The sequence below is a fragment of the Electrona antarctica genome, assembly GCF_951216825.1.
Source record: "Electrona antarctica genome assembly, chromosome: 13".
In the NCBI taxonomy this organism is placed as follows: domain Eukaryota; kingdom Metazoa; phylum Chordata; class Actinopteri; order Myctophiformes; family Myctophidae; genus Electrona; species Electrona antarctica.
Window position 1 is genome coordinate 5,243,833 of NC_136794.1, and position 18,435 is coordinate 5,262,267.

Consider the following 18,435-nt stretch of genomic DNA (forward strand, 5'->3'; position numbering starts at 1 on the left):
CCTGGGGGTCAAATAAACCCTAGGTTTTGTTTTTTGGCTGGGTGGCCCAGCCTTCATCCAATCAGGATAGAGAGGGGCCTTCCACCAATCATGATCGAGCGGGGGCGGGCCTTGGTGTGCCTGTTGCGTGTTCCCCCCACTGTAGTGCGTGCATGTGCACATCTTGTTACCGGGGCGGACCGGGGGGTTTTCCAAATCACCCAAATCACTGAATGCTCCTTTAAAATAGCCCCAATCTACACAACCTCAAAATGTGTTGGCGGGCGGACGCGACACAGCCTGGAGATCGGACGGGCTGTGTCTGTGTCAGTGTTGTTTTTGGCAGCAGATTTTGATTTTAGTTTTAGTCGTAGTCTCTTGAATAGTTTTCATTTAGTTTTAGTCACATTTTAGTCACCCGGATTGTTTTAGTGTTAGTCTAGTTTTAGTCGACTAAATATCATAAGATTTTAGTCGACTAAATCAACTGTAGATTTAGTCGACTAAAATGTGTTTTGGCGGGCCTTGATGCCGTCATAATGACTGTTTTTACACTTGCTGAAAATAGCCGATCTACAAGCCCACAATGCGTTGCGACGCGTTGTGAGCTTGTAGATCTGCTATTTTCAGCATGCAACTAATTGTAAAATGACTTATACTGGATCTCTTGTCCACTAGTGCCTTCCTAACATTTTAGTCTAGTTTTTATTTGTTGACGAAATTGCCAGTATATTTAGTCTTAGTTTTAGTCATCATAGCTTAGTTTTCATTTAGTTTCCATTTAGTTTTCGTCGGTGGAAAAAGGCAGTCGACGGACATTTTTCGTCTTTAGTTTTAGTCGACGAAAACAACACTGGTCTGTGCGTATAAACAGTCTAAACGACGCGTGATGTATGATTCTACATATTCGTTTTTTTTTGTCGTTTGATGGAGTTTAAGTTAAACCTATAGGCGAGTGACGGAAGTGGAGAAAAAGAGTGGAGGAATGGTTTAGCTGGAGAAACGTTTGTTGTGTTTGTTCACATGAGGTCATATCCTGGCATTCATATTAAAATAGTAGGCACGCTCTTTCTCTGCCCTTCAAGCACCAGGATAATGTGTACACACTCTGAGAGAGAGAGAGAGAGAGAGAAAGAGAGAGAGACATGGTTTATGTTGCATGAATAGCCATTTTCTTTTCTATTGTCCGCTTTTAAATCAAACTCCCGTGAAGTATCTAGTTATTTACTTCTTGAGATGAGTGTGTCCGTACTTGGAAAAAGAGTGGAGGAATGTTTTAGCTGGAGAAATGTTTGTTTACTTTGTTCACATCATGAGGTCATATCCTGACTGTCCTGTACAGGCATTCATATTAAAATAGTAGGCATGCTCTTTCTCTGTCCACCAGGAGAATGTGTACACACACTCTGAGATAGAGAGACATGGTTTATGTTGCATGAATAGCCATTTTCTATTGTCCGCTTTTAAATCAATTATCTAGTTATTATACTTCTTGAGATGCAGTGTGTCCGTACGTGGTTGACATGGTAACCAAGGACATAATTGCTTCTTCCGAACACCTTTGATTCAGGTGGACGAACAAAGAGATTTCAAACAGCGAGAGCATGAGAGGGAGGCAACAAAGGATGGCACTGCAGACAGCATTTTACTTGGACATTTTTATTGCAAGACCGACTGTGAGAGCAATTGTATTCCACTGGGGCTTATCCTACTGGGGTTATAGAGAGGTCTGAGAGATACTGAATTTAGTGAATTATATGAGAGAAATAAATGAAACTTTTCGTGCGTGGGTGGGTGGGTGCGCGTGTGTGTGATACATTTTTACACTCGGAGATGGAGTTACAAATGGATACATTAACAGTGAGGATTTTACTGCGTCCTTGCTGCGTGCGTGCGTGCGTGCGTGCATGCGTGCGTGCGTGCGTGCGTGCGTGTGTGTGTGCGTGTATGTGTTTGTGTGTTTGTGTGTGTGTGCGTGTGGATGCGCGTGCGTGTTTGTGTGTGTGGGTGCGCGTGCGTGTTTGTGTGTGTGTGTGTGTGTGTGTGTGTGTGTGCGTGCGTGCGTGCGTGCGTGCGTGCGTGCGTGCGTGCGTGCGTGCGTGCGTGCGTGCGTGCGTGCGTGCGTGCGTGCCGTCAGTGATTGGAATGTAACTTTTGTCAAATTTCATTGCAGTGTAACAGCACCCCCCTGTGTACGAAGCCTGTATATGCATTTCATATATTCCTTCCTCTCTCTCTCCCTCTCTCTCTCTCTCTCTCTCCCAGGAGGTTCTTCAGAGTAAGAGCAAAGTATGCGCCAATGTGTTCTGTGGCGCAGGCAGAGAATGTGCTGTCAGCGAGAAGGGAGAGCCTAGTTGTCTGTGCATAGAGGTAAGTTCAGTTCGAGTAACTCCACATTTTGTGAACATCCATTGTTTACTGCATGTGGTGTTGTTTCCATAATGAAATGAAATGTAATAAAATCACTCAAGTCAGTCAAGTGGTTTTTCCAGACATTTACTAAATCACATCATGACCCCTATAGTGTCCCTATTATGCTCAAGATCTGGTGAAAATAAGCAAGCTTTTAGCAAAAATAGCAGATCTACAACAACATGTGTAGACCAGCTTGTAGAGTCTACAAGCAGGCCAAATATGAAAAATAGATAGTCTGTAGACTATCTATTTTTCATATTTGGCCTACAACAAAAGTTTAAGCTTAACCCATTCTGGGCACCCCTTTTGGTGTTTTAAGCATTATGTTATACTTTAGCTATTGAAAAATAGCAGATCTACAAGCTCATAGTGCCGCGCTATGAACTTTGAAAAATCTTGAAAATGTGGTGCAAATCTTTGAATATATATTTTTTATAACGTTATAACGTTTATAACGTTTTTAATTCAAATCTTTGCTTCTGGGGGGTCCCTGGAACAACATATTTTGAGATGGGGGTCGGCGGCCAATTACATATAATTTTGGGGGTCCTTGACATGAAAATGTCTGAGAACCACTGACATAGAAACATAGTTTTCTGAAAACTATCATGTTTTAGAAGACATTTGTAGAATCGTCCTCAGGTCTAAGCGGGTTAAGTGATTACAATTCTTCTTTCTTTTCCTCTGTCCTCTCTGATCTCTTGCCCTCTCTCTCTGTTTATTAACCCCTTTTGGTGTTAGCATCATGTTATGCTTTAGCTAGTGAAAAATAGCAGATCTACAAGCTCATAGCGCGCCACCGAGTGGCGCGCTACGAGCTTGTAGGTCTGCTATTTTTGAAAAATCGACTGACATAGAAACATAGCTTTTTCAGAAAACTGTCAGGATGTAGAAGACATTTTTAGAATCTGATCTCAGGTCAAAATGGGTTAATTAATTTCTCTCTTGCTCCATCTCTCTCCGTTTCTCCCCGCACAGAGCTGTAAGCCCCACAAGAGATCCGTCTGCGGCAGCAATGGTAAAACCTACAGGAACCACTGCGAGCTCCACAGAGACGCCTGTCTGACCGGCCTCAAGATACAGGTGGCCCACGATGGACACTGCCAGGGTACGAGCCACCTCCAAACAGCCCACGGCCTCCCCCTGGCCAGCCGGGGGTAGATTGCCTGATGGAGGGGAAAGGAACTGGTTGGAATAACGTGTTCCTTCCACGCGCTATACGTCCAACCAGGGAAACTCCCCCCTGTCAGGTGTAAAGGAGCAACTTGGACACTCAGGCATGAAGGAAGCATGAGTTCAAGTCCGTTGCTCTTCCCATGTCCCCCATATATGGGGACTAGGCAACTGTGGCTCAAGAGGTAGAGCAGGTCGTCCAATGATCCATGGGTCGGCGGTTCGAATCCCGGCTCCTCCTGGCTACATGTCGAAGTGTCCTTGGGCAAGACACTGAACCCCAAATTGCTCCCGATGTGCTGGTTGGTATCTTGCATGGCTTCCGCCGCAATCGGTGTATGAATGTGTGTGTGAATGGGTGAATGTAATGCATCTATGTAAAGCGCCTTGGATAAAGGTGCTATATAAATGCACCATTTACCATTTACCATTTAGGTTGGCGGAGGGTGTGTAGAGCCCAGGATCACATTAGATAATTGACACAGGGGTGAAAAATGGGTTACAAAATCATGGGATAAAAATAAAAAAAAACAGCCCATGGCAGCAGCACTGCAGTCAGTCAGTCAGTCACACTGTCTCCAGATTTGTGCCGTGCGCTGAATGATAATAGTCTCATGTCACACTCGACAACGTGTCGCGGTGTGATGCGTCTCGAGCTTGTAGACGTTCTGCGTTCGGCGGTGATGCTATCATACGTCTCAGGTCTTAAACGTTATCTACGTCTGATCTCTTGACCTGTCCTATATTCTCTGAACTGATATGATATGACATGTCACGGTCAACCCGATAGGACCAACAATTCCCCCCAGCCCCACCCAACACTTGGTTGACGTCAGACATACATGGGCAACTGGCGGCCCCGGGGGCAGTGGCGGTCTTATATATGTTAAATTTCGTTTCAATTGAAAGCCCCCCCCCCAAAAAAAAATTTAGTAGTAGTAGTAGTAGTAGTAGTAGTAGTAGAAGTAATATTGCATTGCATTGCAGCCTTCCAATCAGCCTTGTCAATTATTCAGCCTCATCCTGTACGTCCACTTACCTAGTTGGCAGCAGCTAATAATCACTGCAGGTACTCCACCTGTCATGTCACATTGACCTGTGTCGTTTGGTCGTAATTGTTCCCACTTCCCAGTGTGTGCACTCACTGCACTAGCAGCGCTGAGAGTTGAGATTGCATCATTGTATAGCCCATGCTGCCTTCCAGTTATACCTTACAGTAAAACATTGTTTAATCAAGCTGCTTTTGTGTATTTTTCTACTTGGCTGTGTATGCTGCTCATGCTTTGAAGTCCGATAATACACACTTTTAATAATTATTAATTATTAAAATTATGACGTCATGAACGGGGCCTTTCAAGGTTCAGAAAGTTAACATAACTATAACTAAATGCATTTGAAATTCAAAAAATGTTACCTTTCAGGATTCCAATTCACAAATAGAAAAAAAAACATATTCAGGATTTCAATTTAAATATAGCTAAATTATTTTTTGCTACGACAGTTATATGCAGCAATGTGGCCCTCTCCATCGTCAAAGTGTCCCACCGCTGACGTAAGACGTCATAAGTATTCCAGACTGAACAATAGCAGCCTCTTTGATCTTAATCAGCCGCTTGGTGTCTGCAGCCTACCCGCGTTTACATTTTCACCTCCACGTAGCCATGAGTGCATCTATTATTAGTGCGCGGCTTTATCTCAAGTGAACTTTCACTGCTTTTAACCGGCCTCTGCAGCCCTGAACAATGATCAGACCGGCGCAAAGGAGGTATCCGGGGACAGAAAAGTTACATCATGTCTGTGTTATCCTCAGGTTCAGACCTTTGGCCAAGCGCTCAGTGACAGCCAGCCACGCAACACACATAGGGGTTTAGTTGAGAAGGTTCAATTCTAGTGATTTTCTCCACAAAAAAAAAAAGTATGTTGACCTTTTGCACCCCTCTCTCTCTCTCTTTTCATCACATGCAGAGAAGAAAACAGAGCAGGCAGCTGCCAGCCCAGGTGAGTGTGTAGTGTGTACAGTGTGTGTCTGTGTGTGTGTGCGTGCATGCGTGCGTGCGTGTGTGTGTGTGTGTGTGTGTGGGGGGGGGGGGGGGGGGGGGGCACTGTAAGTCAATTGATTCATCAGGTTTAACAATGCGTGAACCCTGAAAAAGATCAGGATCAGATGGCGTTTTATTGCTTCCTGGCTATCTGATGATTAGAAATTGTTACCACATTATTATCATTCATTCATTCATTCATTCATTCATTCGTTCATCCATTCATTCATTCATTCATTCATTTATTTATAATTTTATATTAAAAAAAAAAGTTTATTTAAAAAGAAAATCTTTTCACCAAATAATGAATGAATGAACAGAAATCAAACGTAAATATGAAAGAAAAAAAAACAACAAAAACACACAGACACAAAGGTAAACAGAAAAACAGCTTGACATTAATTTTATAATTTTATAATTTTCCAGTGGTGTGCTACGTGGCCGACCGCAACGAGCTGAGGAGCCGCGTGATCCAGTGGCTGCAGACCGAGGTGGTCCCGGACGGCTGGTTCGCCAAGGGGTCCAACTTCTCTGACATCCTGCAAAAGTACTTCAAGGTGGGCTGGGTTTACTGGGCACTAACGGGACAACTAATTCAACCCCTTTAGGCCTGACGTCGAAATAAAAAAAACGTTCGCTCTGAAAGAATATATATTCAAAGGTTTGTGCCGCATTTTCACACATTTTCAAAAATAGCAGACCTACAAGCTTGGCGCGTGCTATGAGCTTGTAGATCTGCTATTTTTCAATAGCTAAAGTATAACATAATGCTTCAAACACCAAAAGGGGTTCCCATCCAGAATGGGTTTACCCTTTTTTCCGTTTTCCTCCCAGACTTTTCCCCCCAGTGAGGGGTCGGGAGGGACTGGGAGAGGCTGCAGAGGACGGCAGACAGCCTAGGTACAAATATGATTTATGAAAAGGCTACTACAGAGAAGTCGGTTCACGGAAGTTGTTGTAGGCTACAGTATGTGGGGATTATCTGACGAGGTACCATTTGAGTGGGCAGAACCTAACATATACTAAATAAATTATACTAAATTGTTTATAGGGTCAATATAAGTGAAATAATATAGCCTTTCCATAGGAGTATCTTTTTATATTTTTCCAAAAAGAATACAAACAGTCAATAGCATATTTCAAGTTATCCCCCTCACTGGTGAAAGTCCAAGCACCGGGGTGAGTTGTCCAGTATTCGGTGGGCTGCACTGTGTTTGTTTCTGTGGTGTTTCTTTTGTAAGACCAAACTTGCCACATAACTGTGAGAACAACTGCCATCAGAATTCAAGCATTAACTCAAACAACCAGTAAGGACACCCTGAGGGCCATATATGGAGCGTACTGAGTAGGTCAGAGTAGGTCAGATCAACATATGGACTGTCAGAACAGGTCGGCTCCATATACGGAGATCTAAAGGTGGCAGCGGGGGCAGTGTCTTGAGTGTACACTAGGGTTTGATGAGGTCAGATCAACATATGGAATTCATTCTGTATTGGCATGGCCATATATGGAACGTGTCACAAGGCGTGACGGACGGACGGACTGAGTGACAGGTTTTGCAGGATTTCATAGTAAACTGCGACCTAAAGTCGCAATAATCAGAGTGATGATCACTTTTTTTGTTGTTCATTAAAGGGACATTTCACCCTTTTTGCAAAAATATATATGTTAATGACGTTTAGAAGATTTAGAACACTTTCCTGGGGGTCTTTGTGTGTGTAATATGTGGTTTTAGATATTTTATATTGTAGCAGTGACTACATGTTGTCTCAGTAAGACAGCCCTCCCCCTATCCACAAGGAGGAGCAGTGCCCCAAAGAATTATGGGAATTGTAGTCCAGGAAGTAAGTGAGCCCAGTGTCCATGACATCAGAGACACTGGGCTAAAATATCTAAAACCACATATTACACACATAAAGTCCCCCAGGAAAGTGTTCTAAATCTTCTAAACGTCATTAACATGTATTTTTATGCAAAAAGGGTGAAATATCCCTTTAAGAGTTCAAGGCTCTTAATTCTGATGATCTTGGCACACACGTCTTGAATTCGGTCTTCCTGTAAACACATGTCCAGTGCTCTCCACAGTGCACCACTTAGCTTGCTGCCATTGTTCAGTTAAAGAGCTTCCTAATGTGTCCACTTCAAAACCTCTTTACGCCCCGACCCCCCACCTTTCTGTCCCCCACTGCTCAAAGGTAAGCAATCAAAGTTGTGTCCAAGCCATTGGTGTCATGACCTTTTCAAGCATGTCAGCCAGGTGGTCATGATTCAGCCTAATGAAGGTCACCTCTCCTGCAGAGTAGGACACCTTCCACTCTCCTACACACGCTGACAGGAAGGGACTTAAAGGGACAGGAACGGACATGTGTTTGATCCACATAATGACATAGTAGCATCCTCCCCATTTTAAATAACACGGTGTACATTTTTGAGGGCCGCTAGCCCCTCCCATATACAGGTTTAATGTTTGTGTTTAGTGCAATGTTTGTTTTAAAAACGCCATTGAAAATTAAGGGAAAATGTCATCTTGTCCCTAACACAAACATTAAATGCCATTAACAATAAAGATAATTTAATGTTTGTTTTGACACCGTTTGTTTTGCATCACTATTACATCACCTAATCAACATGAGTTAGACTTTAATATATTAGCGCCCCTCACTTCACACAGGTGTGATTTTTAACCCTAGAACACAAAATTGGTGAAAAACGTGGGTATTATTTTAACAAATATTCCTTAAAAAAAAGAAAATAAATGGAGCTGGGAGTTTCTCCTTTGGTCCACCCATTCCTGGGACATGTGAGAATGGTCCAGTAGAGAAAATAAAGCCCATTGTGGGTGTATGGGATTTTTGAGTGGTGCAACCACTCCAAGGAACAGCAATGTCCGTGTTAACCTGTGTGTGTGGCTATGAGTACCAGTAGGGGCAAAAGTGGCGCTGTTGTGCCAGAAACAGAGAGAGAGAGATAGTGTTGCACTGTTGCCTAGTGCTAATTACAGAGAGAGAGAGGCAGGGGGAGAGGGGAGAGGGGAGTTGCACCACTCAGTTCACACAGGTGTGATTTTTCTCTATCACTAAACACGGGTGAAATTCACACCTGCTATTGATGAATATCAACATTCCAGTAGATAATGAGGCAAAAACAATTAGGTCTAATCGAAAAGGTTTATTTGAAGATAATACAACAAAAAGGATAAGTCCAAAAGTAAAAGAGATTAATACAAGAGAATAAGTTCAAAGTAAAGTACAACGATGAATCCAAAAAGAAAAGTACAAGAGTCGAAAAAGGATAGCTGTGCAAAGCAGCCGATGAACCGTACAGAAGTAGAGTCGCACTTGTTCCTCGGTTTTTAGTCTGGCATATTAGCTCCTCTACCCAGCTCGTATCTTGATTATATAGCAAGTGATTTCACAATAGCCAGTACTCGGTCCACACGAAAGTTCCGTGGCACTCTCCAAGCTCTTCCCGCGAAAACACATAAGTCATCTCCCACAGCACCGATCGTTTCAGAACCTTTCAGAACATTTGAGTACACAGCCAGATAAAGTCGACTTGACCTGGCTACAAGCCGGGAGGATTTCACATTGCACATGGACAAAATATAAGCACATATAACCCACCAGACCATCTCTTCCCTGAGAGGACCATTCGGTGGAGCAATCAGATCATTTGTGGTGTATACTATAACACTGTACTGGTTCAGAGTGAGACAACGTGTCCCACAAAGAGAAATAACACACAGTACAGGGTCAATGTGAATACCCTCGGTCAGAGGGTCAATTAAAGCATACATAGGTCAAAGGGTTAATAGAATATACACCCCAGAATGATACGCCCTTATATGTATGATTCTCCAACACTGCCTGTACAAAAAAAACAGGGATGTGGCAAGGGAAATAAACCTTCTATCTATGATGTCACTGAGCATCATGAAGGTACTGAAAGACCCACCCGCACCTCAGACATCAGCAACATTATGAAAATGACAAAAATCTGAGTGAAATTCACCCGTGTTTAGTAGATAAGTCATGCCGTTTTAACGTGTCCTGTGAATCCATGTCTCAAGACAAACATTATACTGTTATAATATTGGGTTCATTGTTGTCTGAAAGCTCCAGCACCTCTGCTGCCATACCAGGCAAGAGGCCCTTACCAGGGAGAGGATTACGGAGCCTATATAGGTTACCAAGCAACAGCTCCCTGAATCCAAATGCTTCAATCCAGTGTACATGTATCACTGCATTGGTGCTTAATGTTGGTGTATTGCATTGGCGATGGCTTTTATTGCATAAATGTTATTCATTCATTGGTGTTTCATTCTACTGCTCAACCATTTTCAAACAGATGCACATGAAACAAAAGAATAAATGCCGTGGCCAAACACTGGTATTCCTATAGATTTTGTCCAAAACTTATATACTTATATATAATATTCCATTCCAATCGGCTATAAAATCGGCTATAAAAGTTTGCGGGTAAAGTCCCCGTTTTGCTACCAATGCCAGCCACAAATCATGAATGCGACATCTTATCTGCCCCAAATTTTAATTATACATTGAGGATCCTCTATAACGTGATATACTATATTATACAGTAGGCCTATATATACTGTACATGCATTATTATGTAATCTAGGAGGAGATACAACATGGCAGTTCTCAGCTGTGCTGATAAGATATCAGCGAGAATATGGTCATTGGTCAAGATTAGTCTCGTCGCTCAGCGAGACTCATCACAATATTTTGGTCTAAATGTCGACATTTGACATTTCCTGATATTTTCAGGCAATATGCCTTCATGTAATATTTGAAATATGCCTTCATGTAATATTTGAAATATTAACTGAAATTAATGACTACATTTCTGTCAATTTGTATCCTTTTTCGTTACAACCAGGACCGACACTCGCCCTTTTGGGGAAGGGGTCAATGTTATAGAGAAGACATTATTTGGGACAATATTATATTTGACCTTATGTTACTAAAATACATTGCTATATGCCTTAAGGGGGATTCGGTTTCAGCTTCATCCAGCTAATGGCTGCTCAGCTGGTCATGATAAGCGCTCATCATCAAAGAGCAGGAGCATATGGATTCAATTTATAATAAGTATATACCTTGCGTATGTTTCTGCAGAATTATGACAATGGTGACTCCCAGCTGGACTCCTCAGAGCTTCTCAAGTTCATTCAGCACAATGACTCAGCTGTGGACATGCAGTCCTATGCAGACCAGGAGAGCAACAAGCTGCTAAGGTTAGTGTGCGTGTGTGTGTGCGTGCGTGCGTGCGTGCGTGCGTGTCTACCGTCAGCCGCTGTTTAGGATCACAGGGATCTTCTCTTTTGATGTGGTTCCAATAGAAAAGGGGGCCAACGAAATAAACAAATTGAAACGGCCGAGATAATTGGGCTGCGTTGCCCCTTGATCACGGCAGAGGGGGGTCAGGGTTTAGTGTGTCAATGACAGGGACTTTGTCTTCATCACGTGTTCGTTTTGGTGCCAGTGCAAGTTTGTTGCTGGGTGAATCAGTGCACAGTATGAGACTGCTTTTCTCTTGTGTTTTGGTGTGTTTCATCTTACCGTATAACCTCTTCCATTTAACCACGTAAAAGCCCTATAAACGGTGAGAATAGCTGATCTACAAGCTCACAATGCGCCATTTCTCAATGTGTCGAGACCTTGCAGATTCATTATTTTTTTACATTTTCGAAATTGTTCGACATGCCCGAAAATAGGGACGCCAGATTTAAAGTGGTCAAATGTGGGAACATTGCCTTCTGTCCATGTTATACACACACCACATGTACTGTACCTAGCTACTGTATAACTGTCGCCATGGCGTCCTGGGACTGTCCTTGGACTTTCAAGGACAGACAGACAAATGTATATCTGCTTGCGTGCATGTGACTGCGTGCGTTCATGCGTGCGTGCGTTCATTCATGCGTGTGTGTGTGTGTGTGTGTATCTGCTTCCTAGGAGCCTGTGTGTGGATGCCCTCATTGAGCTCTCTGACGACAATGCGGACTGGAAGCTGAGCTTTGATGAGTTCCTCAACTGCCTGAAGCCTGGCTTTAATCCACCAGAGAAGAGTGAGTTCCAGATTGCTTCGCACCACTACACTGTTCAGTTGTAGAAAGGCTTCATAGAAACAGCGCACTAGGGCAACAATTTCAAACAACACACTTGGGAGAAGAAATAAAATCACACCTGTGTGAAGTGAGTGGTGCAACTCCGTGCGGGGGTTCCCGGGGGTGGGGGGGGAGTTCCAGACCCACAGTAACGCACCCAGGGTGGCGGCCCGGTTCCGGCGAGCCGCCCCGCGTCCAAAACGGTAGAGAAATGACAGAGTTACCATGTGGGGGTTCCCGGGGGGGGGGGGGGAGTTCCAGACCCACAGGAACGCGCCCAGGGGGCCGGGCCGGTTCCGGCGTGCCGCCCCGCGTCCGAAACGGTTGAGAAATGACAGAGTTACTGTGTGCCGGTCCCTCTACTGTACTGTACTGTCACTGTACTGTACTGGCACACCCGAAATCATCATATATACACATATGTGCGTGTGTGTTTGTGTGTGTTAGGTTGCGCACAGGTGGTGAAAAACAACCATGCTGTTTTCATGCTCATACATACCCAGCCAGCCAGCCAGGCAGGCAGGCACCCACACACACACATAAGTCCGTAAGGGAGTGGTTGCACCACTCAAAAACTGCCTTTGAAGAATAACCTTTCTTAGAGATGAATGTTATGCATAAAACTTTATCCAGTATTACTGCCCAACTCCATTGCTTCAAGCGATCACATGAGGCAGCTTTGCGTTTTTTGCTTGTCTGATTCAATCTGCCGGTCCAGTTCAAGGGACTTTCAGATATCTGGGGGAAAGTTCACAGGAAAAGGGGTTTTGGCTCTCAGGACAGAAAAAAAAACATTCATGGCAGAACACTGAATCCATGTGGCCTCTGGCTGCAGAGCCAAGGACTTATAAACATAGAAACTCTCTGGCGCACAGTCAGACACATTCTCAAACAGATGCACACAGAAACTAAAAGAAACACTCTACTTACATGTGCATAAATTATGGAAACTATTTTTTTTCCCTTGAAAGCTTAAAGGACCTGGTTTACATTCACATACAAGGACATTGTATTTCGTATTTGTCATTGACTAATCATGGAAAGTTATTTTGGAGAATACTCTAATCATTTTAAAATAGTTCAAGTAGCCGATCTACATCTACACGTTGTGAGCTTGTAGGTCAGCTATTTGAACTATTTTAAAAGGTTTAAAAAGTAAAAAATGGCAAATAAGTTTAGGGATAAGGGTTAAGGGGTGGCGCAAGATATAGCCCTAATATTTGAGTCTATAAAACTTTCGGTTATATTGTTTCTGTAAACTAGTAGCTCGACCGGCCTGCGGCCAAAAAAACCAAAAACATTTCCCGATATCTAGATAGATAACTTTATTCAGCAGATACATAAAATGCAAAAGAGAACGAAATGTCGTTTCACTGGCTTTTAGTATGCTAGTTAACAGAGAATCTTGTGTCAAAGATATCTTGTGTCATTGTGCGGTGTTTGTGTGTTTGTGCGTGCGTGTGTGTGTGTGCATTTCTCTGCAGAGTGTGCCCTGGAGGATGAGACATATGAGGATGGTGCTGAGACCCAGGTGGAATGTAACCGTTGTGTGTGCGCGTGCGGCAACTGGGTCTGCACCGCAATGACCTGCAGTGGTAAGACTACAATTTATGCATGCACACAGGGTTCCATTTGCTGGGGGCGAATGGTGGGAACGCATGCAACGCATTGTAAGCTTGTAGATCGGCTATTTTCAAAAGACTTTTACACAACAAACTTGAAATCAAACACTCTGCATAATGAGTACTTTTACCTTTGGTACTTTAAGTACTTTTTGATGCCCATACTTTTGTACTTGTCTTTTACTCAAGTACATTTTGACTTCCGGACAGTATTGATACTTTTACTTAAGTGAAACATTTTGATTTAACGTACACAAAATTTGAGTACCACAGACGAAAAACAGTCTAAGTCCAAATTTCAGACTGACCCCTCCACGAAAAGGCCTCGTTGTCCTGAACCCTTATCTATCATTTATATATTATGGATCAATAGTGTGGACTTAGACTGTTATTCGTCTGTGGTACTCAAATAACATCAACAACCTCCGCCTCCTTTAACCCATTTGCGCGGGAACCCCTTTAGGTGTTAGCATTATGTTATGCTTTAGCTATCGAAAAATAGCAGATCTACAAGCTCATAGCGCGCCACCGAGTGGCGCGCTACGAGCTTGTAGGTCTGCTATTTTTGAAAAATCGTGAAAATGCGGCACAAATCTTTGAATATATATTCTTTCAGAGCGAACGTTTTTTTTTTAATTTCGACGTCAGGCCTAAATGGGCTAATGCTGTGTTTTCTGTCCAGACAAGACAGCGGTGGTGGATGAGTCTGCCGACGCTGGGGCGGAGATGACGGAGGAGGAGTGGAGCCTCCGCGTGGCCGAGCTCAACAAGCACCAGGTCAGTCTGGCTTTACTGCACAGTAATTAAATGTCCTCGAGCGCTGTTCATGCAGCCTCGGAAGTGCAGGGACGGCTCCAGGGGGGGGGGGGGGGGGGGGGGGGGGCAAGGGGGGTCTTTAGCCCCCTCTGGTGGAGGCTTAGCCCCCCCCCCCCCTAAGCCCCCCCCTCAAAACAAGCCCAATTGACTGACTTCTATGTAAACCAAGATTCATTAGTCCCCCCTCTAAATAGCCAGCCCCCCCCCCCATAGCACCCCCAGTCACAATTTTCTGGAGCCGTCGCTGCCGGAGTGCGACAAGCTGGAGTTTTAAATACAGGGTGACGCAGGTATCGGCAATTTTAGGCATGTGTGCAACATGACAACTGTTTTAAAGTAGTGTACGGTGACAACTAAAGTCTCCGTAATGTTTATGTTGTGCTATTAAAAAAAACTATCTAAAATAAAGGCATTTAAGATCATTAAAGCTGGGCTGTTGCCTGAGTCCAGGGCATTCTGTTAGCTTCCGGTCCAAGACTTTGTCACACTTCGCCAATAGAAGTCTATGTAGAAGAGCCGCCATTGGACTGGCCGTGAGCGGAGTTGTCACAACTCTCTCGTCTAAACGGTGCCATTGGACTCGCCGTGAGCGGAGTTGTCACAACTCTCTCGTCTAAACGGTGCCATTGGACTGGCCGTGAGCGGAGTTGTCACAACTCTCTCGTCTAAACGGTGCCATTGGACTGGCCGTGAGTGGAGTTGTCGCAACTCTCTCGTCTAAACGGTGCCATTGGACTCGCCGTGAGTGGAGTTGTCACAACTCCGCTCACAATGGACTTTATCCATTTGTAACTCTGAGAGTGTTACAGGCGTAACACAGATGTAACAAATTTGTAACATTTGTAAGTTAAATGAACACTCAGGGTTTTTAGAGCGGTCAAAGGTCAGTGCTGACAGAGACACGAAGAAAGTACAAAGACATGCACAATCCAACCCAAACTTCAAACTTGGGCAGGTGCCGAGCGATGAGTATAGTATACAAGGATAAGGAATGAAGACGCTCGCACACTGTGGGCTCCGATGCTAGTGATAAGTGCCTTTATTTGCACAAATGAATGACTGAATCCAGTGCTGACAGAGAGCCTGCTGGTCACACCGGAATCTGCCACATGGCATTCCTGAACTGAGTCATTTTATAACTGACGCACAGACTGAAGAACATAATCATGAACATGCTCCATAGTCAGAGGTTGTGCCTAACATCTCTCCAGACAAACAATATACATTCTAGAACTTCACAATGTAATGAAATACTTACCCGCTTGCTGGATTTCTTCCAATTTGATGCTTTGTTAAATGTCACCTTTGTTTTCTGAGGCTATCATGTGACTTTATTTGTATTATTATTTGCAGTGTTTTCCCCAAACAATGATAGTAGTGATATGATATGATATAGTTATATAACCCTATCCTTCAAATGGTTTGAAATATAGCAAACTTGCTATATTTGATGACTCAAACCAAACTCATGAACGGAAATGGTCTATGGGCCGTCAAAAAGAAAGGGGGAATAAATGGGGAAATGAGGAGTATACAAATATTGTGCTTTAGTGTTGAGGTTGAGATATGCGTTTGGCTTTTGTTTCCACACGCAGACAGCATAGATCTAGAAGCCTACTCACTGCTGATGTTCAAGGTCTTATGCTTTGTTGTCTTAGCAAAGCATCTGACTAAGTATTTTTGTGTAGTGTTACGGCTGTGTGTGTGTGTGTGTGTGTGTGTGTGTGTGTGTGTGTGTGTGTGTGTGTGTGTGTGTGTGTGTGTGTGTGTGTGTGTGTGTGTGTGTGTGTGTGTGTGTGTTTGCGCCCAGCAGTGCTCACATGACACGCACCGCTGTAAATCTGGCGCAAGGCCATGTACGAGTCAGCGAGGTCATGTACTATGCACTCGAGTGAGGCAGCACACGCTGCCATTGTAAACAAAAACAATGCATCTTCAACATAACCACTTTCAACCTGCTGGTGTAACCTATTTTGGGCATTGTAGGTGAAAGTGTTTAGCAAATATTTAGGGACGAGTTCTCGCTCCAGAAGGAGTTGGGACTCCAAATGTATACAGAAATTCAGACTATAGCTTAATATAAGCTTGACATATTGTTGGTCATACAAATACATACACAGTAATGTAATGTGTGCTGCTGTAATGATCATTTACCATGTCCCCACTTGCTAGTCAGTTGCTGAGTTTGTTTTTTATTGTACTTTGCAAAACCAGGAAACAGTTGAGAAGATGAAAAGCAGCACAAAAGAGGCCTAAATGAAGAAACGACGAAGGAGAGGATATGCCATCACCCTTCCTCCATACTTGAGTCACCTTGAGGCCCTGTGGTGTTACTTGTTACTGAACTGACTTATTCATGTTTTTCTTTATGTTAATGTCTTATTTTTCTTGTTTTTACTGTGTTTGTGTCTTTGTGTTGATATTTGTTAGAATCAGGGGCTATCAAAATAGTATTATTAATAGGACTCCCTTGTGTTCAGTACTGTCACACTGTTTGATTGTATTACTGGACCCCTGCACTAGGAATGGGGCAAATCTTTTCTACTATGTTTTTACAGTATATATATGAAAAGAAGATGGTGAGTGGTTACAGATTGAAACAATTAAAGTCACTGTAAAGGAAAGGTCCTTAAAATAGACAGAGAGGTGTCAGAGAACAAAGAGAAGAGGAGGAACCTGACACGGGCTCTGGGAGGTTTTCCGAGAGAGAGAGAGAGAGAGACTAATTTATTCTCGTTGAATGAAACGGTCGCTCGCCGACTATAACATTTTCTGTAACTGAAATAACTGGAAATATGTTGTGTTTTTGGCGAGCGATACTGTTGTACAATACAATAAATTAGGCTTTAGAATTGGCATGTCTGTTGAACTGGTGCTTGCAGGCTGGAGGAATGTTACAGATAGCCTACTCAACTTTGGTTGTTTTTCTTTAACTGCTATTATGCACTTCTCTATCTCTGTCTCGTCTATTTCCAGGCTTTTATGCCCCGATGCAATCTTCATTTTATGTTGTATTATTATTATTATTTTTTATTTTTTTGCTGCAATGTGTTTGCCTCTATGTTAAATGTGTTAATTTGCTTGAGATGGAAATAACATTGCTCCAAGGTTACTCTCTCAGCTCCCTCTGGTGCTTTTAACTGATTTTTTTTTTTGACAAATAGGCTCTGTCTTGGGAACTTTTTTTTGAGCAACTGTCATCTGAGCAGTCCAACCTTCTGAATAATGTGGAGTAGCGTTACTGCACCAAGGCAAGACATGAGCTGAAATATGGGAGGGAGAAAACTGAAACCAAAGCCTAGTATTGATAGAGAATGTTTTGAATGATGATGTACAAATCCAGGTAAAGCATTACCATGGACCCAGCAACAACACTATACCTGTGCTTTCAAAATCACTCTTAACAGAAGGACTAGCCTCATTATCAGCTTAAAGTAGCTTAGGCGCATTAATTAACCGTGTGTGTGTGTGTGTGTGTGTGCGTGGTGCGTGCGAAAATGAAACTAGTTTGGATTTTGTAACGTGTTTTTTCAAAATCCCATGTCTACATTTTTTTTAAATGTTCATAAAAATCAGTGCCTTAGAACCTGCCGACTATAAAAGTCTACCTTTGCCTGCAAGTATACGGTAATATACCACATGTGATATAGCAAGAATGAGTGTGCTTTGCAAAAGTCAAGCAGTAAAAACTCATGCTTTGTGATTCTATCCTTGTTTGCGTGAGTGTTGCATAGTTCAAACTAGGTCTTTTATATTCTACTAGACGTGCAGAGACTGTAAGGAATGCTGTATGTATGCCAATAAACAAACTCCATAAACCACTACAAATTGTTGCCATTATCTCTCTCCTGACCTGGCTGTAGCCCATGTCGTTACCTAATTATTAACTACCATACTACCACATTGTGAAGCGTAATATATAAAATACTGGTCAATTCTAATTCCCCATGTACATTTTCTTTCTGATTTGAGAGTGACTTTCCATTATTGCTTAGCATTTCCCCCCACATCAACGTTTGGCAAGGTTATACACAAAGCAATTTAGACAAGCTATTGTCATAGAAATGTGTTAACTATAATCTTATGTCATGCAATCATGCGGAAACCAGACTTTACAGGCAATTTAGAGTTTTAGACAACCTATTGTCATAGAAATGTGTTAACTATAATCTTATGTCATGCAATCTTGCGGAAACCAGACTTTACAGATTGATGACTCATCAACAGAGTTTAAGAAGAACAATAAACTAAGTTTATGAGA

The 18,435-nt window shown here is 42.9% G+C and overlaps 1 protein-coding gene across 2 annotated transcripts in view; it reads left to right on the forward strand.

The window, feature by feature from the left end:
* The window catches only part of fstl1b (follistatin-like 1b), a 28,570-nt gene extending 10,568 nt beyond the window's left edge, over positions 1-18,002 (forward strand). Inside the window, exons 3-11 of one of the 2 annotated variants that reach the window (XM_079518379.1) lie at positions 2,248-2,349; positions 3,373-3,502; positions 5,533-5,565; positions 6,033-6,163; positions 10,745-10,863; positions 11,585-11,697; positions 13,221-13,331; positions 14,041-14,135; positions 16,389-18,002. In XM_079518379.1, coding sequence (XP_079374505.1) covers positions 2,248-2,349; positions 3,373-3,502; positions 5,533-5,565; positions 6,033-6,163; positions 10,745-10,863; positions 11,585-11,697; positions 13,221-13,331; positions 14,041-14,135; positions 16,389-16,430 — 876 coding nt within the window. In that variant the 3' untranslated portion in view covers positions 16,431-18,002. Of the gene's footprint in view, positions 1-2,244; positions 2,350-3,372; positions 3,503-5,532; positions 5,566-6,032; positions 6,164-10,744; positions 10,864-11,584; positions 11,698-13,220; positions 13,332-14,040; positions 14,136-16,388 lie in introns of both variants that reach the window. The other variant, XM_079518378.1, reaches the window with a different exon arrangement.
* Positions 18,003-18,435: the final 433 nt, after the last annotated feature.